The sequence below is a fragment of the Cyanistes caeruleus genome, chromosome 11 (assembly GCF_971803275.1).
Source record: "Cyanistes caeruleus chromosome 11, bCyaCae1.hap1.1, whole genome shotgun sequence".
NCBI lineage: Eukaryota > Metazoa > Chordata > Aves > Passeriformes > Paridae > Cyanistes > Cyanistes caeruleus.
In genome coordinates this window covers 17830610-17855935 of record NC_141711.1, presented here as the reverse complement: position 1 = coordinate 17855935, position 25326 = coordinate 17830610, and the positions used below count along the sequence as shown (strand labels likewise).

General features: G+C 41.8%; 1 protein-coding gene and 1 long non-coding RNA gene across 2 annotated transcripts in view; one reads left to right on the top strand and one right to left on the bottom strand.

Moving 5' to 3' along the window:
• Positions 1–25326, top strand: part of SYN2 (synapsin II) — a 156625-nt gene that overhangs the window by 55903 nt on the left and 75396 nt on the right. Inside the window, exons 2-5 of the mRNA XM_086845249.1 lie at positions 2573–2630; positions 5104–5195; positions 8996–9152; positions 23859–23948. Coding sequence (XP_086701375.1) covers positions 2573–2630; positions 5104–5195; positions 8996–9152; positions 23859–23948 — 397 coding nt within the window. The remainder of the gene's footprint in view (positions 1–2572; positions 2631–5103; positions 5196–8995; positions 9153–23858; positions 23949–25326) is intronic.
• LOC111935234 (uncharacterized) lies at positions 20161–23350 on the bottom strand. The gene is made up of 2 exons (XR_002867640.2): positions 23240–23350; positions 20161–23022 (listed from the first exon to the last, which is right to left on the bottom strand). It is a non-coding gene; the product is annotated as an uncharacterized LOC111935234 (long non-coding RNA).

Sequence of the window (25326 nt, the reverse complement as noted above, 5' to 3'; positions counted from 1 at the left end):
AATTACAATTGAGTGGAATTCTGAAAATCAGTAGCAGCAAAACAATTTCATTCCTCAGCTCCCCTCAGTTTAAGAACAAAAATAAATAAATTATCCTAAGTATGTAATGAATGTCATTATGATAGGATTGCCTCTTTCTTTTATTGAAAATGAGAAATAATTCAAGCAGGGCATGGCTGAATTTCCTAGGTAGAGTAAATAAAATGATAAATAGGCTCTGTTTCACTGCAAACACGCTTAGAAATTCTTAAAGTTTGTTCTGAAATGCTCAAGTCATGAAACTTTCAGGTTTTTTTTAGAGATACCAAGATAAATTCTTGCAGTTTGTGGCCCAACATTTGGAGAATACAGTGGAATATTATGTATTTTTTGTAAAAGTTGGCTAAAGCTGCTACGAAATTGATTCTTTTTAAATGATGGAATGTCAGGTTTGTTTTCAAGCCTCAGATTGCTTAACCTCAGTCCTTACTACTCCTGTTTATTTTCAGTGCTGAAGTCATTTGTTGAAATGTGAATCATGCCAGAGTTTAGCTCTTTGGAGATTGCCTCATGTTTAAGTAGAAAGAACAAATTTAGAGTAATAGCATCTCACTAATTAACAGTTAATGAACATTTTGGTTATCTCACTAACACATACATGCAGTGGGGTTGGAGTAAAGAGTAGAAGAGTGTGTCTTGGGCTCTCTCTGGTTTCCCAGTTCCATTTCTTCTCTCAAAGTACCAGCTGCTGCTATTTGTTAGGGCAGCTTTTGGGGGAGGTTTAATCTCTGGATGGCCAAGTTACTGCTCAAATTTGATGAAACTGAGTATTTATTTTCCAGTATCCAAGAGGCAGCTGCACTATAATGTAGCCAAGATAATTCCATTTAAATTAAATGCGTCATGAGATGTCCAATAATGCATTTACCTCACCTGTTACTGCACCAGAGATAAAACCCAGGGGCTCACTTTGTTCCCTACAGAATTCAATGCTGTTAAGTTCATGCAGACCAGAACTGGAGTTTGAGGTATTTTTTGCAGTGGTGAATCTTTAGTTTTTCAGAGAGGCATTGAAGCTGGTCCCTGATGTGAGCTGGGTGCTTTCCTCCCGAGGCACATCCCTGATTGAGAGACCTCCCTTCCTGCTCTGGCACAAATCTCCTGGGTTTCCCCATAAAACATGTCCAGAAGCTCCAAAGCTTTCAAGAGGTGATGCTCACATTCCTCTTATGGGATTCCAAACCAAATTTGGAAAGATAAACTGGTGATTAATGACATTCCTGTAAATTAGGATTATATTTAACTTCTACTTTTAGTACTGGCAAAAATATTTGGTAACACTAAGCTGAGTGTGCACCTCCTATAGCAGAAAAATGGATTTCAAACTTCATCTTTCCTGTGTATTTATTGCAAGAATACAGTTTTTAAAAACCCAGTAATGATACAAATACTTTCTTCCTTGCTTTCTTCTTCCCAATTGCCTTTTTGTACAGAATTAATTGTTGGGAAAATTTTTAGTGTGTGATTTCAATATAAACACTTCTACCATCCATAAGCCATATCTTTAAGAAATATCCTTAAGAAATATCCTTACTCCTTATGAAATGCTGCCCAAGGCAGTGTTTCCATTTGATTCTTAAGAAATTTCTTTCATCCAGTATTGAAACCAGTGGTGAAATTCTTCTGGAGCAAAGTGGAAATAAATTATTAATCTATGTATTGATATTGTTTTCATGGGTGAGGTTCATGTAATAAAATGGCATTTTGTTCCATGTTGGGAATGGCAAAGCTGTTCTTTAACACTCCAGGTGATGTTCTGTGGTGTTCAGGTTTGGACTTTTGCAACAAATTTTTCCTTTTTGCACAAGGATAAAGCAGGGAACATGCTCTGAGCTTTGGCTTGAGAAAAGAAAAGGCAGAGAGGCTGATGCCATATTCCTTCAACAATGTCAGGGTGTTAGAATAATTCCTTTTTATCAACAGATTTGTCTTTTTTGTTGAAATTCTCTTTTGGTCCAAAGCAGATACATTCAGCCTGAGGGGTACAAGGGATGGATTCCTAGAGGAATGTCTGTCTGTAGGGCCTGGATCAGTGAATTCAGTTCTGTTTTATCACAAGAATCCTGGTGCATGATAATGGCTCAGAAACTCTCCTTTGCATTAATTATTATTATATTATATTATATTATATTATATTATATTATATTATATTATATTATATATTACATTGCACTATGTTACATTATATTATATATTACATTATATTACATTATATTATATTGCATTATATTACATTATATTTTATTATATTACATTGCATTATATTTTCTTCTATGATATTATATTATATTACATATATACTTATTTATATTATATATATACATATTTATATAAAATATACAATATTTTTATTATAAAATATTATGGGATGGGATGAAAATACAAGGATGGCAAGGAAAGGGAATTGTGTACATGCAGCAGGTAGGTTTAGTTAGTATATTTGTGTGTTTTCAAGACATTGAAGGCAATACAAGAAGTTTTCTATAGACACTGATGACATAAATTCTTGGTTTTCTCTCCTTTTTTCCTGCAGGGCCAAAGCTTTTCGTGGAAAGAAGGTCCATGGCGAGTACGACATCAAGGTGGAGCAGGTAACTGAGTCAGCCTAAAACTAAAACATCACCTTAACCTTAAACTAAACTTTTGTACCGTTTTATAACTGGATAAAACCAGTTATTTTTATATCTGTGCATTTATGGAAGCACATCTATTTAATACATGTATATGATTCCTCCCTGGAGGGATTTAAAAGCTGTGTGGATGTGGTTTGGTGGTGGTCTTGGATTAATGGCAATGGAGATTATCTGAGAGGGCTTTTCCAGCCAAAACAATTCCATGGTTCTCTGTGCATACATGGACAGATAAATTCACAATCTTTTTACCCTAAACCCTCACAATTAAAGGAATGTGATGGTTTGGGCTGGGGCAGAGTTAATTTCCCCCCTGTAGCTGCTGTGGGGTTTTATTTCCTCTGTTTCCACTCAGAGCTTTGGTTTTATCTCTTGAATTCTGTTTATCCCAACCCAGAGTTTTCCCATTTTTGCCCTTCTGGGTCCCTCCCCATCCCTCTGGGTGGGAAAAAATGTGGGGCCGAGGTGCCAGCTGGGGTTAAACCACAACAGCCCTTTTTTGGCACCCAAAGTGGGCTCTTCTTAGGGGATTTTGACCATAATTTTCACAGCATGAAAAACATCTTGTATTCAGAAGTTGTTGCTTGGAGACTGTGAAGTTCCCAGACACTCCATGAATTACGTGTGGCAGTTCTGTATCACTAATTCCCCACTCAGGAATATAAATGTGCTCTGGGTGCAGCGCTGGCATGTGGGGGCTTAAAAAACCACAAATCCATAATAAATAGGAATAAACAGGGAGATATTTAGAATTTAGGGTGAGCTAGAATTATGGCTGTTTTATTTAAGCTGAAAGTAAGGATTTAAAGAAGTCTTTTCACTGCTTTTGAGTCTTGAATTCCTCAAATAGATGATGCTGTACGGAGCAAAAGCCCTTGAGTTGTTTTGTCCTTGGATTTTCAAGGAGCGAGGGAAAATCATCATTAACTGTGTGGATGCAGCTGATGTAAATTCACTGTAAAGGTCCAGCAGCCACTCTTTCCACCACGGAATATCTGCTGCCCTGGGCTTGGGAGCAGGGAAAGCTGTGCCAGGGGGCTTCAGGTGTTTTGAGGGAGAGGCAGATTTGTCCATTCACACCCAGGTGAGAGCAGGCAGAGCCATCGCTTTAACAGGAGCAAAAACTCGGGCCAGCCCTGGAATTCCCTTCCTGTGCTGCACTGTGGGACCAAGGCTTTAATCAGAAAAGTTTCTGAGCCACACGAATCCCTTTGTTCCACATCAACATACAAACAGCAGCTACTGCAGTGTCCTGCTGCTGGTACCATTTATAATAGTAATTATTTCATTTTCACACTGCCTTTCCCAACATACAATGGCTTCCATCACACACTAAGCTTTTAAAATGAATTATTAATTCGAGATATCTGAGTAGTCGGTTGGTTGAGCCTGACATTTTCAGTGCCTACACAAATATTTCTCTGTCTCCCCATTTGCACTGTTTTTGCAATGAGCTTGGCTGTGTTGTCCCAGCCATCCCAGGAGGTGTGAGGGTGGCTGGGTTTAATGGAGAGAGCTCTGTGCTGGCAACCAAGCCCTGACTCCTGAGCTGCAGCAGTGGGAGGAACAGCTCACAACTCCCTTCCCTGAGCACCAGGCTGTGAAATCCTCCCAGATCTGCCCGAGGAAGACTTGCAGCAATTCCATTTTTCAGCAGCAGACTAATGAGCATTGTGACACTCCTCCATTCTGTGCTGCTGTCCCGGACAGCAAAGACACTTTTATTTATCCACCAGAGGACAGCTGGCTGCATTTCAATTCTTCTGCTGGGTAATGTTATTGTAAAGTGCCTTGAGAGTCTAAGCTGGTGAAAGGCTGGGGATAAATGAAAAACATCCTGTCCTTTCCTTTCAAGTAACTGCAGATTCAGAGTATGGGAGCGGCTCCGTTTAAATTCCGCATTTCCAGTGTGAGAAGGCTTTTGAAAAAGTGCTTTCATTGACAATTTCGTGAGACAATTGCTCATTAGCACCAGATCTTTTAAAAAGAAGAGTAAATGCGCATAAAGAAAATCCAAAGGGGTGAGCAGTATGAGGAGCTGCTAAATTCCATAAGAAAATGTTATTTTAATTCTGCTTTTGTGCTGTTTTCTTCAAAACTTTATGCCAGTGCTGAGCCCGTATTGATCTCTTTGATAACATTGTGCAAAGCAGAAATATAATCCCTGCATTTCTGTGCAGACATGGAGGAGTAAATCCACTTGCTACTGCCCCACAATCCATTTTCACAACCTTTTTTTACCTTTTGCTCTCTTTGGATGAAAACCTTTTGAAATGAGACGTGTCGTACTCGACAGAGACTGCTGGATCAATGCCCTCGCTTTATTTCAAATGTATATTGTCAGCACTTCAGGCCCTAACGCTGAAAATAAGGGAATTAGGAAAATAAAGGTCAAGTAAACCAGACTGACTAATGGGAGTCTTTTTTTTCATAGGCAGAATTTTCAGAAATCAACTTGATAGCCCATGCTGATGGCAATTATGCAGTCGATATCCAAGTAATTCGAAATGGCACGAAAGTTGTCAGGTAAGAAAAACTAAACAGAGCAACAGCAAAAAAAGCAATAAATATCATCATGTGTGGATGGGAAAGGTGCTGAGTGCTTTGGTTGTGTTTGTGGATTTTGAGTGATTCCCCTCAGGGAAAGCAGAAAATGAAATATCTGATTTGTGACAACCTTTTTGTGACAGGGAGGACACATCTTGACATTTTAATCGTGGGGAAAATGGATTTATTAAGGGAATGAAGTCCAGACTAAAGAATACACAGTTGGGAGTTGGGGTTATTGATTTGGGGTTGATACTTGCTACAGAAGGACTGAGATTTGGTGATTTTGTACCTGCCAGGCTTTCCCAGAATAGCAGAATTTATTTCCAACGTGGAATATTTCCTATTGAAACAGACCAAGTCATAACACCCCTCTCAGGGCAGTTCCTGGAACATTTCAGCCTGTTTGAAACATTTTGGTTTAAACACCTCAGATTTCCCAGCAGCTGTTTTGTCTAAAAAGGATGATGCCAATGGAGGCAGGGTAAATTTAACTTATGTTTTTTTTCAGTGAGGACATCAACAGCCTCATAAATGTGAGGGGAGAAAACAGGACAAAGTAAAAACTTAAGGAATTATTAGGAAAATTATATCGGCAAAATTATTAGCAAAATTATATCCAAATTTTATTTAAATTGTGAGAATTGCTCCTATTTTGGCTGGTGCAGTTATGTGTGAGTGAAGTGTGGCAGTGGTTTGGCTGAAAAAATTGAATTTAAAGGCAGAGCCACACAAGCCTGTCCTGGATCTTCATGGTTTGCAGAATATCTCTCCGAATAAAAGATTTGAAAATGTCTATTCATTCATGTAAAAGAACTCAAACCAAACAAAAACAAACAACAACAATACAAGAAAACCCCAAAAACAAACAAACAAACAAAAAAAACCCCACCACAAAAAAAATAACTCCAGGAAAAAATATCCAGAATAAGCTTATGCTTCAAAATTCCAACTCTTTAATCTCTGGCATGTTTTAAAAATATTGCAGTTTAATACAAAAACAATGATCTCAGGCCAAATCCTCAAGATTATTTCCTTAGATGAGTGAGAAATTTGATTTCTTTTAGGGTTGGTGGAATTTTTTTTACCCAATGATGGAAGTTTGGGAGCCAAGAAATCTTGATTGCTGCTCCCTAGTGGCTTTTCTGTAGTATTCCAAAAAATACTTGAGAAAGTATCGAGGCCAAGTTGCCATCAAAACATTTCAGGAGAAAATGAGGGCTGGGAACCTCCAAAAAATAACATCTCCAAAGATTTGCAGGTCATGAGAAAACTCGGTAAAAGTTCTGCTTTTGTTTGAAACAAAGGACCTTTGTGCCATCAGATAACTCTGAGAATGAGATAACAAGGGATTTTATAACATTATAGTTTTGTGGGTAATTTATTTACCCAAATAGAACTACCTGAAGCTGATAATTTTCCCCCAAAACTGGTGTCAGATACCCAGGAGTGTGATTTGTGCTGTGAGAGGGAGGTGCAGACATGATGGGAGAGCAATTCTCTGTTTCTATGATAATTGGAGATATTTGTTATCAATCTGAGGCCCAAAGCGACCTTGTATCATAGATTTATTAGTTATCAAAATCATAGAAATTTCTATGACAAAATTTTGCTGGTTTAGTTCAGGAGGGGGAAAAAAAATATTTAACAGGCCCCAACTTGTTTGTTTTTTGTGAATGAAAATGATACCATGAAAAATTATATTTTCTGTGACATAATGCTGAGATTTTTGGATCTTGATGCAATTAAAACTTTTCTCCTGACCTCCTTTTCTATGCAGTCACTCCATCCATAATTACAGAACTAGAACAATTATGGGAATGTATCATATTCCTTTGAGGAGCTTTTGCAAAGCAATACCTTATTTCTTTAATTTTTAATTTTTAAAAAGTACATTCCCTCCATTCCCCAATTGTTTCATTAAATGGGTCTTTGAGAGGACATTTTTTGTTCTTTTATTTGAACCCACAGAGCTGTCTGGGATGTGTTATCCCTCTTATTTTAATAGATAAAATTTGCCTCTTTCTTTCACTGAGGGATCTGCAGTTTTGATGAAGGCATCATTAATCCTCTGAGTATTATATTCATGCTGGGCCAGTAAATTGGATTTCCACGTTCCAAACTCTTGGCACCTCCCATGAAACCTCGATCACAACATCTCAGAGCTGTGCTGCAGATATTTTTTAGGAATCCTGTTTAAAGGCAAGGATTTCTTTACAGGTTTTTCCCCTTGAGCTTCAGTGCCATTTCAACAACTCTTGACAGCGAATCTTTAATGTTGTTTTTTGCCAAATCATGCAGGTTTGGGTTTTTTTTTATTTTTACAGTGGCAGTGGCACAGGGTGCTCAGAGGAGCTGTGGCTGCCCCATTACTGGAAGTGTCCAAGGCCAGGCTGGATGGGGTTTGGAGCAGCCTGGGTTAGTGGAAGGTGCCCAAAATGAGCTTTAAAAGCTCCCTCCCAACCCCAACCCCCTATGATGCTTGAAATTTAAAAATCCAGCTAATCTACTTGGACTACCACATCCAAGCTGGGATCCCAGAACTGCTAAAGCAATTTTAACAGGGATTTTAATTGTTTTGTTGTTTTTGTTCTACCAGACGGAGACTTCCAAATAATTTTGTAATCTTCAGAGTGTCTCACTCCAGTAAACAGCTTGTATTTATTCAAGGCATGTAAATAATTCCCCCAATTTACTATGCTAATTTAATTTGCCCTGCAGTTATACCTCTTTTAGGAGGTTGAAATCTTCAAGCTAGTCAGGGTTTTTTTCCTCTATAAAACTGGAATGTAGAAAAGACTCTTTCAACAGTCAAATTTAGCACTGAATTGCCCCTGTTCTGGAGGCTCTGTCCCGTTGGTTTGTGTTTTTTATTTTCCATAACCTTCTCCAGTAACAAAATGTCAGGGTTGGAGTAAGGTGGGGATGGTGTCAGATTTTTGGCAAAGGTGCAGGGGGATACGCAGGAAACCACGGGGAGCAGCAGGGGAAATGCTGATCAGATACCGGAGAGAAAAGGAAGAAAGGCAGTTGTAAGTCTAAAAATTCAATTTTGACAAGTCTCTTGCTCAAAAGTTCACTTGTGATTCTCCCCATTATGGTTTGATTCCTTTTGCCAGCAATTTGGTTGCTTCATCCCTTACTGCCCTTAAAACAGCCTGACAATAATTGTTGGGAAAAATAAGAAATAAAAAATTGTTCCCCAAAAGCCCAGCTTTGTGGCAGAGCCCTTTGCCTGCTTGAGATTTTCTTGTCACTGCTCAGAGACTGGAGAGCTCAAACCAAGGACACACCCAGAGGTTATAGATGTGATTTACCTGTCAGCAAGAAAACAACCTCAAATCCGTGGTAATTTATTTCTCCCCTTAATGGAACCCTATTATTGAGGGGATGCTGAACAGACTAAGGGTGTTGCAGATTTTCATGAAACCATCGTGGCTCTTCCCATTTTTTATTATTTCCCTTTGGTTTTCATGTTTTTCATGAAGCCATCATGGCTCTTCCCATTTTTTATCATTTCCCTTTGGTTTGAGTGTGGTTTTCATGTTTTTCATGAAGCCATTGTGGCTCTTCACATTTTTTATTGTTTCCCTTTGGTTTTCATGTTTTTCATGATGCCATCATGGCTCTGCCCATCTTTTATCAATTCCCTTTGGTTTGAGTGTTTTTCCAGCCCTTCCCTACTCACCCACCTGCCATTTTTCGCTCTCTGCACATTTTGCAGCTGAAGGAAAACCAGTTTGGTGGTGGATTATCACCGATATTCCTGTTTTTGGCAGGTCGTTCCGGCCCGACTTTGTGCTGGTGCGGCAGCATTCCTACAGCATGGCGGAGAACGAGGATTTCCGGAACCTGATCATCGGGATGCAGTACGCCGGCATCCCCAGCGTCAACTCCCTCGAGTCCATCTACAACTTCTGTGACAAGCCCTGGGTGGTGAGTGCTGAGGGGCCTGGAGGGGCTGCCCAGAGCAGAGGCCAGGCAAGGGGAAGGGAATAAAGTGGGCATTTATTGAAGGCCTTCCCCAGGCACACCTCGGGCAGCCAAAGCCTCCCAGAGGCTGCAGCCAGCACGGACAATGGGCACCAGTTTCTCACACAATTACCAGTTTGCTCCAGTTCCAGATCGGGCTTCATCCTCCAATTCCAGCTGCAGGCAATGAAGTCATTCAGCCCCAGTTTGCTCCCCACAACTCACTTTTGGTCAGACTTTTTGGGGCCTGGGGCACTGAGGTGTCCCTGAGATCCAGGCCTAGAGAGGGATTGTGTCTGAATAAAACCTGAGGGCAGTAACAAACACTGTCTGTGCAGTTTAGAGTTAGGGTTACTAGGGTTACTGGGTTCTAGTTGTACTAGAGCAGTACAGGATCTGAAAAATAGAAAAGCTACAATCCTAAGGTATCACCATACCTGGATGTACCTGGAAATTTCCTGGGCCTGGCAATTCAGCTGCCGTGAAGACTTCCTTGAATTTCATGTTTCATTCCCCTCATGAGCGCTGATTATCATCTTCCCTCGCTGAGCAGTGAAATAGTGGAAGGATAAATAACCAAACTAAGATATTTAAATTTTTTTTTTTTTTCTTTTTTCAAAGAGCCAGTGTGGAGACAGAGAGGAAAAATCTTTGTAGTACAAATAGAGAAATAAGTGAGGCATCCAACAGAAAGCCTCCCCACTGCGAACACGCTTCCTCAAGTGAGGAAAGAGTGTTTATTCACAATTTGTCTGGGAAAAGCAAGCTGAGAATATTTCTCATATTTGTGGTTTTGAACATAATTTGAACAGGCTCTATCCAGTGTTTTCCTCATTCCTGTGAAATTTTTGGGGCTATGCATTAGCAAGGAAATGTGAAGCGACTCGTTTCCTCATTTGAAAGCCCTTTTCATAATCCTGTGCCTCTGGGGTAGGAGTTGGTGCTTTCAGTTACCCCTGGAGCACTGAGCTACCCTGGAGAGCCACTGATCTTTGCCAGTTTTACTGGAGAAGCCAATGCTGCTTTTCTTGACAAGTTTTATAGAAAAGAAGGTAGAATTAGGTGATCTTTTTGGTTCATAAAGAACTAAACACAAGTTAAAATGTGGTGCTGTAAAAGGGGCTGATCCACGGTGCAGCCACTGCTCCTATAATTCCACTGTCCAACACCTAACACAATTTAAAAAAATCCCAGTTATAAATAGCCAAAACTTGACTTTTTCCTCTGGTATCTGGGTAAGAAAAGAAGAGTTGTCAATACTTTTCACATGCAGGGAAGCTTTACTACAATACTTTTTATTGCCTTGAAGATGTTAATTTTTTAAGACTTACTATGAAAATCCCTCCAAACAACTGTCAGCAGTTTTTAACATATACCTCTTACAGCTCATTTTATTATCCTTTTATGCTGCAGTAAACTCCTGCAGGGGGGGAATAAATAATTGATAGAGTATTTACAACTTCTCGGTACACACTGTACATTGCTGAATTCATTATTTTAGTGCATCACGTTTTCCAGCTGTGTGGCATTTCCCAGTGCTTTGATTCACTGGGAGTAATAAAGCTGGGTGGGGAGGCAAAGCCAGTAGCATTTATATGCAATAAAAAGTAAAGATATAAATATAAATAGAAAAAAAAAAGAGCTATATATAATATAAATATACAAATAATAAATATAAATATATATATATATATATATAAATATATATAAAGAAAATTCCTCCTTACAGACTGCCGTATCTGTGTCTTTGTCATCTTTTCTCTGCCCTTCACATGAGTCCTAATGAGGAGTGTGGGCTTTTAGTGTGAGCACAGAAATAATTTCTGTACAAACACCAGGGGCTTCCTTTGGCTTTTTTACTAGAATATCCTGCCTCGTGTTGTTGGTGGTGCTGGGAGATGTAGAGACCTCTGTGTCTATCCCAGAGCAGGATGAAATCCTCATCAGAGTTAGGAAAGGAGAACAGTGGAAGAACTCATGGCCCATGGAGGGATTTGTGGGATGTCTTGTGCAGGACCAGGAGCTGCACTTCACTGCCTGTTGTGGGTCCCTTCCAACTCAGGATAGTCTTTGCTTCTAGAATAGATACCCTGAGGGGTAAAAACCCGTGAACTCAGCCAACTTCATGGATGCTCAGATATTGCAGCAGAATCCAGGCACTGCTGGTTTGGCCAATATCATGGTCTGCCTTGTTTGGTTGCACCAGTCTCGTGTGTACTCCCTGCCTGGGTGAAATCCCTGCCGAAAATGGTTGTGGATGCCTGGCATTGCACTCCCCAGGCTGCTCCTGCCTGCTAAAATTAAGGGTACAAACCACTGTGCTCCTACATGGCCATGGATTTGCCATCAATTAACTCCCCCCTGCAGGGATTTCTTCCTGCACAATCCCTTTGTCAGCACCAGTGACCTGATATTTGTGTGAAAGTTCTCTCTGCAAACATTTCAAGTGCAAAAGCCCCATGGAAAAGAGGGAAGCAGAAAGCTGCATAAAGCCATAAGTAACAATCTTTATTAATTCATGAGAAATAGATTGACTTTCCTGCAGGTAAAATGTAGAGTGGCAGAAGGGAATTACAACTTTGATAACAGCAGGGGGGAAAAAAGGGGGATGTGCAGTGGAATGGGCTTTAAAAGGATGGGAAATTATTGAGTTAGCAGTGTTAGCCAATGAATCTTCCTTACATCAGAGCAAAATTAGGAGTAGTGTAGAACTGCTAGGAGGGGAAGTGAGACTGGCTATAAAAGGACTCTCAAATAAAATGAAAGTTAGAACTCAGCATACAAGGTCTTTGGGTTTTAAATTAATGCTCTTCACCATGTCAGGTGTTTGATGTGTTTGGAAGACACAGCTCCAGATGTTCAACATCTTTTCAGCTCCAAGGGCAGGTTCACACTCTGTGCTACAAACTGCAGCACCTGCCCTTAACTCTCCAGGAAAGCTCTTTTTCTGCTCTGGCTTTCTGTGCATTTGCCAGTCGACAGTGAACAAATCTGTGTTTGATCTGAGGTGTATCATTGAAAGGTGAGGTGTGGTGGGACAATTGCCAGGAATGTACTGAGAACAGGTCTTAAAGCTCTCCTCCCTGGTGTCAGGGCATGCACAGCCCCTCCAGATGCACAGCAGAAGTTCAGAGCACTGCACAGCCCTGTGAGAAGCTGGGCTGTGAGCAACCAGGGGGAAGAAAAGGTTGGAATGAGTGTGTGTGGTGAGATGTTTGTGCTCTGAAACATAGCATGGGTTATTTCACTTCTGTGATAACACTTAGCTCATGGAAAATTCATGGCCCTGGCTTGAGATGGATTTCACTTAAATGCTAGTAAGGATGTCAGAAAGCTGGAGGAAAGGCATGGGTTTTATAAATAAAGACTATGTTCTTTATTGCTGAGCTCACACAGAGCTGTGGAGGAACCACTTTAAGGTTCATACCCTCATTGAAGAATTATTATTAAAACATTAAAATACTTCAGTGCAGGGTCGTGCTGCAGAGGAATTGTCCTGGGCATGAAATAACCCCATCAAACAAGACTAGAATTTTACCTGGTTCAATTTACAGCTGCACTGAGTTGAGGTGAGGCAAAAACATCCATTGTCCTTGTAGGATTCCCAATTCACCTCACAGTTTTACTTGTGTTTAATGGGGTGAAGATCCTGCTGGAAAGCATCTATGAAAAAAAAAAAATAAAGATGAAAAAAAAGAGCATCATTAATTATCCAAAGGTAATATCTGATATCATTTAAATGATCTGTTTTCCTTTAGAAAATGTCGTTCAGGAAATAAGGGAGGCTTCCCTTAACTGAGGCTTAGGAGATTTCCCATAGTGCATGATGTTGTTGTCCTGGAGGGATTTAGGATTTAAGTTCCACGTAGATGTGGAACTTGAGGACAAGGGTGAGTGGTGCACTTAGAAGTTCATGTTTAGTGCCTGGTCTTGGTAATCCTACAGGGCTTTTCCAGTCTAAATGACTCTGTGGTTCTGTGGAGGTGTGTGAAGTAATTGTGGAGGCCAGAAGGAACTGGAAAATGTGGTGATGATATCAGAGCTTTAGGTAAAATCTCATCATTTAGACTAAGGAAATAATATTTTTATAACCCCAACAAAACAACATGCATTAAAAATACAAAATGTGATTTTCCAGTGTCCTGTGCTGAATCTAAAAAAAAATAAATTCTTCCTGCATTAATCCATTTGTATGTTTCTTATAATGATTGGTGTGAAACTTGCACGCTGAAGGCTTTCCTTCAATTGAACCCTGCTGGATTTTAGCTTCAGCTGCAAATATTGGTGATAGGGGTGCAGTATTTTTGGAACACCCCAGTTCATTCCCTGCTCACCCCCCTGTGTCCAGCAGCTTGCTGATAAGTTGAGTCAGGCAGGGAGGTGGAGTTGAGTGACACCAAACAAGCAAAATCTGATTTAATTGTCAGGGGCTGTGAGGTTCATTGGCCAAGGCTGCTGTAGATAGAATAAAGGGTTGGGTTTTATTTCAGTTCATCCTGACTGTGATGTGATAATTACAGGCATTACAGGGCTGGATTGGTACTTCCAGGTTCTTTCTGACAGTGATAAACCTTCCAGCCCTGCAGAGATTCCAGAATTGCTGCACTTGTGTAGAGCAGCTGTGCACAACTGAAGAGGAAGAAAACCCTCACAAAATCAGTCCAGTTCCATGAGTGCAGTTCTGGTTCCTGTAGTGCAGAGGAAAAGCATCCCAGCCCCTGCAGCTGGCTGCACATCTGTTCTCCTGGGAGGCTGCAGGGGTGGTGTGGAGGCTCCAAGGATCTGCTGATGCCTCAATCACACATTGAGTCTGCTGAAGGAGGGGGCCCAAGCTGTAATGACCCTCATTTGTGAGCACTGTGACCCCAACTGGCTGCTGCCAGCGGGGTGGAAGGGTCTGTATTTAGGAAGGAGGCAGTGGAGGGAATCCCAGAGGGATTTGGGAAGCCAGGTGTGCTGGGCTGGGGCAGAGCTGTCCCAGCCTGTGAGAGGCAGCTGGCTCTGCAGGGATGGGAGCTGCTGCTGGCCCCGTCAAAGTGCACTCCTGGCACTCTGCTCCATCACTCCAGGGATGTGGGAGCAGAGGAACCAGGCAGGAAGGGTTTTCTGAGCCAGAGCTGGCAGAGAGGGAGGCAGAGTTACCTGGGAGAGCGTGAAGAGAGCTGGAAGGTCCTGGTGCTCTTCACACAGAGCTCCAGATGGGACCTCATCTTGTGCTGAAGCATCTTCAGATGTCACACTCTGCCCCATTGCAGGAATTTATTGTTATCAGGGCTTTGAAACGTTAGAGAGGTGCCACAGAACATTTGGTTATGCCAAAATTTATCTCCTTGCTCATCCCCAGCCGTTAGAGGGAAGGCTGGGTTTGGCTTTTTTGGTCAGGCCTGGAAATATTGTAAATCCCACAGTTGTTGTTTGTTTCTTTTCCTTCGGTTTGGGAGCAGACAGCCAAACGCTTTTTTGCAAGTTTGTTGATATTTTCCTTGCTTTGCTTCTCTTGCCAAGCTTACACAACTCTGTGACTTCATGTGCCATGTTCTGCTTTGCATTTCTTTTGCAGATGATTTTCTACTTATGTGTCTTCATCTTTCTGCTCTAGCTGGACATTTAACTTCCCCATTGTTACCTTGTTTTCTTGGAAGGTCTGTTTTAACTTCCCTTTCTTGCAATTTGATGGTTTCTAGTGCTCTTCCTCACCTTGTTTTCTCCCCTGTGTTGCTGCTCCAAGTTTTTTTCTTGTGCTTTTTCCACTCCCAGTTATGTTTTAAAAATCTTGAGCAACAGATTGGGGCACTGGCAGGACATTTGTCAGGACTCTGCAGGGAGGAGCAGAAAAAGAGAGATGAGCTCTGTTCCTTCCAGCTTCCTGTTGACACAAATTATTGAAGCTATGCTAATGGGAGACACAACCACGCAGAGGAGATTCAATTTTGTGTCAAAGCATCTTCTGGAGAGAGAACAACAAACAAAATTAATGTGTGCAAGAAGAGAAGCATTCTGAGAACATACTTGCTGCAAACCTGGGATTTTTAAACCCAAATTCCAGGCTGGGTTTAAAGAAAGAAATTCTAAATGTTTATTTCATTAAAATCAAATCCTGTGCTCATTAGCAAAAGTCAGATTTGTACAATAATGCTGAGCAATGGGATAGAATTTGGCTGGTTATTGCTCTCTTTTATATGCCAGAAGGGATCTTCTTAAAGGTCAGGGCTGGAGAATGCTTACCTGCAATCTGGCAGCAGCTCAGATTGAGAAGACATTTAGGGATGCTCAAATGTAATGTCTGCCATCATGATAAATGTTAGAAACGTTGAGATGTATTTTAGCCAGTTTTATGTGTTTCATCAGACCAAACCTGGAGGCAGCACTGGACTTCCTAGTTTCAACCACTCTGGCAAGATTGATCTCACTGGCAGGTGAAGGCAGGGCAGCCAGAGGAGTGCAGGGACCTTTTCCTGCCCTTTCACTGCTGAATTTCCTTTCTCTGCCTCAGGTCTGGAGCAGGAGCTGCCTTCTCTCCCAAGCAGGGCAGAGCTGAGACACCAGGACATGGATGGCAGGGCCTGAACAGCCCCATGCTGACATGGGGCAGTCTCTATATCATATTCCTAAATGCAAATATTGGCATCAGTGGCCAGTTTTGTGGCCTTCATTCACAGGAATTTTGGATTTGCAGGTTTTGAGTGAAGTCAGAGGCTTGTGCATTTCCAGGGCAGCCAGAGAGCAAAGAAACAGGTGCTTTTCCTCCAAGCTGAATAAAAAACCTGCATAAAAAAAACCTGAATAAAACCTCTTTTAATTCTCTGTCAGCCAGTGAAGATTTTGGCCTCTTTGCCCAGTCTGCCACTTAAATCAAAACATGTTGATGGATTTGTCATGTGAGATCTGAAAGTAAATTCACAAAACTGTATCAGAAGGAAGGTGAAAACATTGTAAACTTTTTGGTTTAATGACAGTTTAATACCAGGTTTGACCATTGAACTGGAGCAAAACTCATAAATACAAGTATAAATGCATAACTAGAAATCTAAATACATGAAGTATATAATAACTAATAACTAATATTGAAGTATATATATATACTAATATATGAAGTATATAATAACTATAACTAATAGTGTGTTTGCTCTTTGCACCTCTTTATAGAGTCAGATTAGTTTAATCTAGCCTTGGAATAGGAATGGAATATTCCAGTCTTGGAATATAAAGGGAACATTCCAGCCTTCCTTGCTGATTTTGCTTTCCTAAAATACGTAAGCTCACCTGAAAATCCTGTTAAAAAAACAAACAAACAAAAAAAAAATCCCCAGAGATCCTTAAATAAATCTCAGTGTGATGATGATTTTTCTGTTCCATTCTGTTCCAATACAGCCAGTAATTCTCTGTATTTATCAATCCTTGCTTGCATTCTCAAGTGCTTTATATATAAACCGAGAATGGGAGCCTTTGGCTTTGACCAGCATTTGCTGCCATCAGGATAATTTAATGCAAAAGTAGACTCAGATTTTTTGACTGCATTCCTGAATTTTGTAGTAGGCTGTTGCCACTTTTCCCTGTTCTCCTCTGCACTAAAAAGCAGCAGTGGGAACTCTTGAAATCCATTACAGACTTTCATTGCATTGAACATTTCTAGGGGCAGAAAATTCAAATGGACTTTTTTAACTGTTTCTTACCTTCTAGTGAAAGAAACTGTATTCAAACAGAGGCTGTAAAGATAATATTTAAAACAGGACTGTAAAGCTGTGGCTCACATCCTTGGTATTGTCTGCTGGTCCTGCTACAGTAGAGACTCAGAAACTCTTTTTGTGCATGGTTGAGACAAATATCCACACCTGAAGGCCAGATTATGGAAATTAAGTTTGATTCCTTGTATATAATATCTGATATGTAATTAAAAAGGAATCCCATGTGTTATATTCCCTATTAAATGACCTTAGAAAATCATTTTTTCAGTTAAAATCTAGGTTATATCTGCTTCTTTGATGTGTGACTGTGCTGACTCAGAGCTGAGGAGAATCAGGGGGGTGAGACTCCTCTTCTAGACACTGGAATTTGTCACCCATCCAGGAAAATCCCTCCTGTTGTGATGGCTCCACCAGGGCAACCCCCACTCCAACCTCTTGCTCTCTCTCTCCTCCAGTGCAGTTCTCACCTCCACATCTCCCACCAGCACTGCCATTCCCCTCTGACATTCCTGCGTATTCCACTTCCATCCTTAGCTCCAGCTCCCTCTGAGACGGATGCAAAGTGTCCTGGCTTCTTTTTGGGGTGTGTGAGCACCACCCCTGCTCTCTGAGGTGATTTTAGTGGGTGAAACCCCTGTCTGGCTATCTGCCACCCCAAGGAGTCCTCTGGCTTTCCCTGCTGGGCCTGGCAGAGGTTGGCTGCTGCTGTCTGAGGAATGGCATTGCACCCTGGAAATAACCCACCCTGGAAATAACCCACCCTGAAACCCACCCTGAAACCCACCCTGAAACCCACCCTGGAAATCCACTCAGGAAATAACCCACCCTGGAAATCCATCCTGGAAATAACCCACCCTGAAGCCCACCATGGAAATCCACCTGGAAATAACCCACCCTGGAAATAACCCACCCTGGAAACCCACCTCAAAACCCACCCTTAAACCCATCCTGGAAAGCCACCTGGAAATAACCCACCCTGGAAACCCACCCTGGAAATCCACCTGGAAATAACCCACCATGGAAACCCACCCTGGAAATCCACCTGGAAATGCTCCCTGGAAATCCACTCTGGAAACCCACCCTGGCAATCCACTCTGGAAATCCATCCTGGAAATCCACCCTGGGAAACCCACCCTTGAAATCCACCATTGATTTCTTCCTCTACAAGCTTCATTGCACTCTGTGTTTTCATGGAAACCTCCTATTTGAAGCGGACCTCATGTCTAAAAACCCCACAAACAAGAAAATCTTTCTCTGTTGCAGTGAGCCCCAAGCCCTTGTGAGAAGTGCTTAAGCACCAGGCCAAGTCCCATCAAAACAAACAACAGTGCAAAGGTTTCCCTGGTCAGAACACTGTCCTGTAACAGTGGAATAAAGTGCATTTTCTCACTGCTGGAAGAGCACCCAGGAAGGAGTCCCCAGAGCCTCTCACTCCCATCAACTTTTTTCCTTCTCTAAATTTTCATTCCAAAATAAAGGGCTCCAGAAGGCCTCTCGATCTAGGCCTCATGGTATTACCTTTTTCTAATCTTTAATACCAGGCATGTCTTGATCTGTGCCCTGCCTTTTTATGCTCACAGCCTTTTTTCCTTCATTTTAATCCACATGTCCTCCTTAAATCTCGCTTTCCTCACTGTTTACACATTTTGTCAGTGCCTCTTCCACCAGCCAAGGTGTCTCTCCTTGCCAGATGCCTTCTTGCCCAACCCTGCAAGCCAGGAGATGTTTTTATGTCCCTGACTGTGGCCCTTTTCTGGTTCTTTGGGATTTTTTTTAATCCTGTTTTCCCAACTCTTGTAGAAAACTTTTTTATTTTTTTTATGTGCTCTGGTAATTCATAAGCCAGTTCATGTAGTTCTTCCAAGGGCATGAGGTTTTTATTTAAGGCTTATTTTGGATCCTGTAGAAGCTCTTAATGGTTTTCATCTCATCAGCTGCAATTCTAATGTGAAAATATTCCAGCAGTTAATTACAGCGGTGATTAGCGGTGAGAGAGCTGTGCCTCTCGGATTGCAGTTCTCATGCTGCAGGGGAGGTGCAAGAGCCCAGAAAATGCCCTTGGAAATTCTGGATAGCTGGAGCAGACAGCACAAATCCCTCTGGGAAGGGCCAGCACACCCCACAGGGGCTGAGCAGCTCCATCTCAGGGGGTGCTGCAAGAACCCCAGAGGGTGAGGAGGGAGCTGAAAGTAAAGAAGGTGAGGAAATATCAGCTGCAGTCAAAGAGAAGGAGGAGATGCTGCTGATCCCAGGGCAGGGCTTGAGGGGAAAATGCACCAGGGACACATCTCCTCTGGGAGAGGCAGAGATCACCTTGCTCTTGTGCAGGCTGGGCTGCAAAAGGCTCAGGGAACTTCTCACCTGTGGTTAAACTCACCATGCAGGGTCCAGGGGAGCACTCCTTGCATTCCCAGTCCAGGTGTGTTGTCCTTGGCTTCGAGTCCTGCTGGAAAACCACTGGAGGAGCACCAGCTTCTGCTGGCAGTTCCCATCCCCTCTGTACTCCTCTCGTGTGCCCAAACTGGTTTGTAGGCACCGTTTCACCTTGCAGTGAAGGTGCTGGGCTGATCTGGGGAGTTGGAACACTTGCATGGAGCTGTCTGTGAGCTCCTGCTGACTGAGGAGGGTGTCACCTGCAGCCAGAGCTCTGCTCCCCTCCATTCTCCTATTCAGGTGTCAAAGAGAGAATCAAAGTGAGTGAACTCAGCCTTCTGGAACAGTATTCAGTGTTTGCTGAAGTGTGAGAGAAGAAATGTTGAGCAATCTCAACAAAGAAGCACATGGAGGGCACAGAAAGGTAACACAGATGCTTCCTAGGTAATAATAATAATAATAATATAAAAAATACAGTAATAAAATATTCAGATACAGTACAGACATTATGTTTCAAATGCAGATATAGTGAAAAATATTGGCCAAAGTTGATTGACTCCCACAGACAAGTGTCAAATGTATCCTCTTGCACAACTGCTTCACTCCTCCTCCCTCTGAAGGATGTTTGTGTCTCAGCTTGCTGGCCCCCAAGAACCCCTGTTTGTGCTTTGTGCTTTATCTCTCACTCTCACCAAATAATCCAGCCTTTATGGAATGACCAGCCACATTTCTAAGCCTCAGCCTGAAAAGGGACATTTCAGCCTGAAAAGGGACATTTCAGCCTAAAAATGGACTTCAGGTTATTTTTCCTGGTGCCATCTGAAGGGATGAAGAAGTCAACGTGCCATTTTCTTTGTTAAATCCCAAAAATTGTAACATAACCAGCCCATAAGTCAAACCAGCTCATCCAGCAGCTTTCCAAACCTTCTCTGTGGGGTAGAGGGATCTTCCCTTTGGGTACTGAAAGGGAGAATCCCATCCATGGTGAAAACTGAGATCACATTAGAAAAGTAGAAAATTTTGCTTCAGGAACTTCAGTCACCAATTCTGATCCTCCTTGCTGCACTTGGAAGGAGATGAGTTTATAGAGAGACATCCAGAGGTAAACTGGTGTTTCACGGAATTTCTTCACTCTTAAGATGAGCCCACACCTTAGAGCAGCCAGAGATGAGTTAAATCTCAGCTGAAAGTGTTGGGTTTTGGAGTGTTTTTTATGACAGACAGATTGAGGAAGTGTTCACCCATCCAAGTTTTCCCATTTCTCTGCTCCTAGAGAGTGCCAGCTCCCCTGGGTGGGTGTAACAGACTACCCAGAGAATTTGGATATTGTTTTAGCAATGGAGCACCATGATGGTCATTTGGAGCTCTCATCTTGTGAAGAGGACAGGTTCCCCTCAAAAAAGGGAAATCTCTGACAGAAAGGGTTCAGTAAAACCCACAGCCCAGGGGTCCTAGCTGAGCAGGGAACAGGCAAAGGAGATGCAATTCTTTGAGTTAAACTCCTCAACATCCCAGGAAATTCCCCACTGGAGTGGGCAGTGCTACAAATCCTTCAGCCTGGCAAGAGGGATTAGCAGCTTTCCAGAATTAAAGGTAGCACCATCTGCAGTAATTAGTTTTAAATATCATATCTGATTATCTTCAAGGGAGAAGTTGGTGTGGTTTGCTCAGGAGCAAATCCGAGCCTCTCAGAGATGGCACACAAGTAATTAAACACATTTTAACTCCTCAAGAGTGATAAGCAAAGTAATTATCCGACTCTTGATGAAGAAAGCAAAGGGATTTTTGGTAACTCTGCTTGGTTACAGCACAATCTGTGCAGTGAAATTTAGAGCTCCAGTCTTGGGGTGGTGAAAGCCCAGAAAGATTTGACACGAAAACAAATGGAATAAGTGGGTTTTGGGGTTTTTTTGACTAAATATTTCTTCTGTGTGTCACACCTTGTTGGAGAGCACAGCTGTCACTGTCCTGTTCTGTCATAAAGAAACAACCCTGGCCTGGGTGTGGAAGGATTTTATCCTGACTAGAAAAGAGCTGACATTACAACAAATGCTACAAAACCCAATCATTTTCCTTTTAAAATAATAATCTGCAAACTGTAAACACATGCACCTGAGGTTGTCCCTTTTTGACTGAAAATAAAGTGCAAAAGTGGAAAATTAGGAGTAAATTCAGCTTGCTAAACTGAGAACTTTTTTCCACTTCCTCAGTTTTTTCTTAGGATGTAAATATGACTTCTGCTGAAATACTAAGCTCTAGGAGTTGGAAGATTTTTAGGTGATTTTGGGTTTTGATAGCCATATAAAATACTTCAATGGCTCTGTTAGTATTTCCTATTTCATAAACATCCCATGTCTGTAAACATTTGGCATTAGTTCAGAAAATTCAGTTATTTATCATCTAAAAAGATGATGCTCCTGCCCAGGACTGGTGTTCAGCTGATGGAAAGGAAAATATAAAAATATATAGTCCAGATCCCACTGAAAAAATTTATAGAAGGTCATTAAAACTTAAATTAAATTCTTCTTTATAAATAGTCCAGCAGCAACTGGTGAAAATAACAAATATTTATGGTAGTTTATGGATGTACAATTAAAATGCTGAAATTTTATGTGAATTGGGGCTGAATTTTTCAGGTTGCATTTTGGGGGAGAAAAGATTGACAAAAGATCCCCAAATTTGTAGACACAGAAGTGAAGCGGCATCTCAACAGGGTACAAGATAAATTCTTCCCCCAGCTGTGGAAATTTGAGAGATTTCTCTCCTTTACCTCAAAAACTGAAACCTGCTTTTCCTACCTGCTATTTCCTAGCTGAATTACTGAATTAGAGGACACTTTGGAGTGATGTATGTCTGTTACCTGTGGTTGAAACTGTTTTTTTTTTTTAAACAAGCATTTGCTAGCAATTAATCTCAATTACAGCTTTCTTACCTCTTGCATGAATGCCACAACCTCTACAAAAAAAAAAAAATGCCATTTTCTCAGTGTCTTTTGCTCCCTTCCAATGAAAATGGAAAAGAAAGTAAGGAAACAATCACAGGAAACAGAGTCATATGATTTTATCTTTTCTTTGGAGGTTTTTACTTAAAGATAAGTAAATAGATTTATTTTAACCTAACAATTGCTTGACAAAAAAAAATCACGTATTTAATAGCAAGTATTTTCTTCTTGGATCAGAACTGAAATATTGAGTAAGTTGTCAGGAATCCTATTCACAAACCACCTTATTTTGGTAGCTGTGATAATATTTCCTTTCCTTGAGGCCTGATTTGCACGGCACACAACCCAACTACAATTTCTTAGGCTTTTGGTGAAGACTGCTCATCATTAAGGTATTTTCCACTGGCCTTCCGAATTTAAAGATGTATTTTACCAAACCTAAGTAAACACCACTAAATTAAACAAGCCCTCTCTGCCAGCTGGAAATGCAAGCAAAGCTTTCATGGGGTTTTTTTCCCCCCCTTTAAACAGTTTTTGCTCTCTCTGAGGCTCTCCTCAGAGTAGGTATTTTATCTGCATTATGGACAGAGTTCCATTGTTCCCTGCTTTTTGTGCTGTTTGCAACCAGCAAATCCCACTATTCAAAGTGTTGTGCTGAGTTGTTTATGTCCCACGCTGGCACGGTGACAGCTGAACACATCACGGGCACGGCCGGAGCTTCGGAGCGCTGGAACAGCTCCGGCCTTCGGCTGCCAGAGCCCTCCTGCTCCCTGGAAACCTCAGCCCCGGCACAGGGCTGCTTTGCTTTGCTGACTCCTACCTCAGCAGGGTTTATCTGTAAAAGAGAAAGAGCAGCCCCAAATCCATCTCTATTTAATAAAGATTTCCCTTGTTTTACACGTAAATGTTCTGTGAGGAGCTGCTGCAGGCCAGAGTGCAGGTAGGCCGGATCCGCCTCAGGAGCGTTAAAAGAATATTATATTCTATATTTATATCCCATAAAAAACATTAATAGGAATGGCTTAACATGGAGCAGTTTCAATCATCCCCACCTTTGGTGGTGGTGCAAGGATGGCCACATCAGAATATTCCATAAAAAACATGAAGAGGAATGGCATGGAGCGGTTTCAGCCGTCCCCGCCCAAGGATGGCCGTGTGGGAATGGGGCATGGCTGCAGCCTGGGAGATGGAACTGCTCTTGTTTGCTCCTCACCTGACCTGGTAGCACGACACAGCTGCTTTTATCCCTGTGCCAATGCCAAAATCAATGCCAGGGAGGTGCCAGCTTCTAAATGAATGGTAAATATGCCTGGGCTTTAGGTTTAAGGTGACAGAAAAGGCAACATTATGATTTTATCATCACAGAATCATCTTCAAACATACGGATAATGAGATACCCAAAATCCAGTATTCCCATGTATTTCATTTTCTGTAGCTGTGGGGGCTTTACTTTTCAAAGTGTTTTTCTGTGTTGATCTGTGTGTGAAGTCACAGCTGGGGTGGATTAAAGAGGTGTGTGAGGAGGAGGAGAGAGCCTGCATGGGCTGTGCCCCTGGATCTACTGAGTTTATCAAACACCCAAGACAAGAAGCAAAATGTCAGCATGAGCTCCTTTGGGCACAGTGTGGTTTCTCTCCTGAGCTTTCTGTCTTGTTCTGCTTTGTTTTGCAGTTTGCCCAGCTGGTGTCTGTCTACAAAACTTTGGGCCCAGAGAAGTTCCCTCTAATCGAGCAGACGTTCTACCCCAACCACAAGGAGATGGTAGGTGCAAACAGCAGTGCTAAATCTGCTTTCTGTGCCTGTGAGACAGGGACTGGGACACACTGTTCCCTTTTCCCACCTACTGTCAACTCTAAAAGCCATTTTGGCAGCTTTCAGGGAGGGTGGGACAGGGTGACCACTTGAAATCACAGTGATGATGAGCTGGAGGGTGCTCAGATGGGAAGTGGTCAGCTCCTCAGCTGCCCAGCTGCAGATCTCGGAGAGATTAAATGCTTCCAAAGACACTGAACAACTCTTTCACGGTCTGTGTTCCCTCCAGTCCTTTCTGGCGTGTTCAGAGTGTTTGTTGTCTTTGGAAACGACGCACTGGGCACTGCAGAGCTTTGAACTCAGCCAAAATCAGGGTGGTTGTGACTTGTGATCTTCAGGTGCCTGAGCTAACACTCATTCCCAGTGCTTTACAGACAGAAAAAGAACACAGATGAGCCTAGCAAAGTCCAAGAAGCACCTGGATGATGGTTTTAGGGTGTGGTTTGGTTTTAGGCAGCAGTGATGAGCAAGGAATGGGACACAATGACCCTTAAGGGATCCTTCAAACTTGAGACTTGCTGTAATTTTACTGAAAAGAAGCAGGACTTTTGGGTGCATTGCTAAACTGCAGCCCATAGAAACAAAGAACATTTCATTTTGGGGCAAGAGCTGATGTGTCAGACTTATAAGTGTATATGGCATAATTTTCTGAGTGTAGCACCTCTGTGAGTGGTTTTCCAATGTCTTCATTCCTCTACATTGCTCATTAAAGTCAAAACTTCTAAGTGATTTCTCTTTTGTTTGAACTTTTGAATGTTCTCCACAGCCAAGTTATCTTATTTTTTTTTACATATTTCTATGGTAATGAATGTTAATCTAGAGGAAAATAATCCATTTGGGTATTACATTGCTACTCAGAACTGCTGCAATATCTGCCTGTGATGACACTCATTTGTTTGGTTTTATTCCTCCTGAAGAAAGTGTCTGGAACTCTGTGGCTTGGGAAATAATCAGGCAATGTGGTACAAGACAACATTTAGTTTGAATTTTGTTGGAAGTGGGTTGTAAGATGATCTGGAAATCAGAGTCTTCTGATGCTGCATGCACTGAAATGATATCATTTTATTTTGTTTTGGGTTTTCAGCACTTTATCAACAGCTGGCCTTGTTTGCATTTGTTGATGCAGAATTCGGCAATTACGGTTTAAAATATGTTTTTGGTGTTCCTCTTGCTTTTTCTCCTTCCCTTTTTATTCTCCTGGAGCTGTCCCCCCTCCAGTGCAAACCAGCTCAGAGGGGACATGGGGAGAAGGAAAAAGCCCCAAATCTCTGGGAACTGAGGGTCAGCTGAGCATGCCAGAGGTGCTCCTTTCACCCTCTGCTGATCA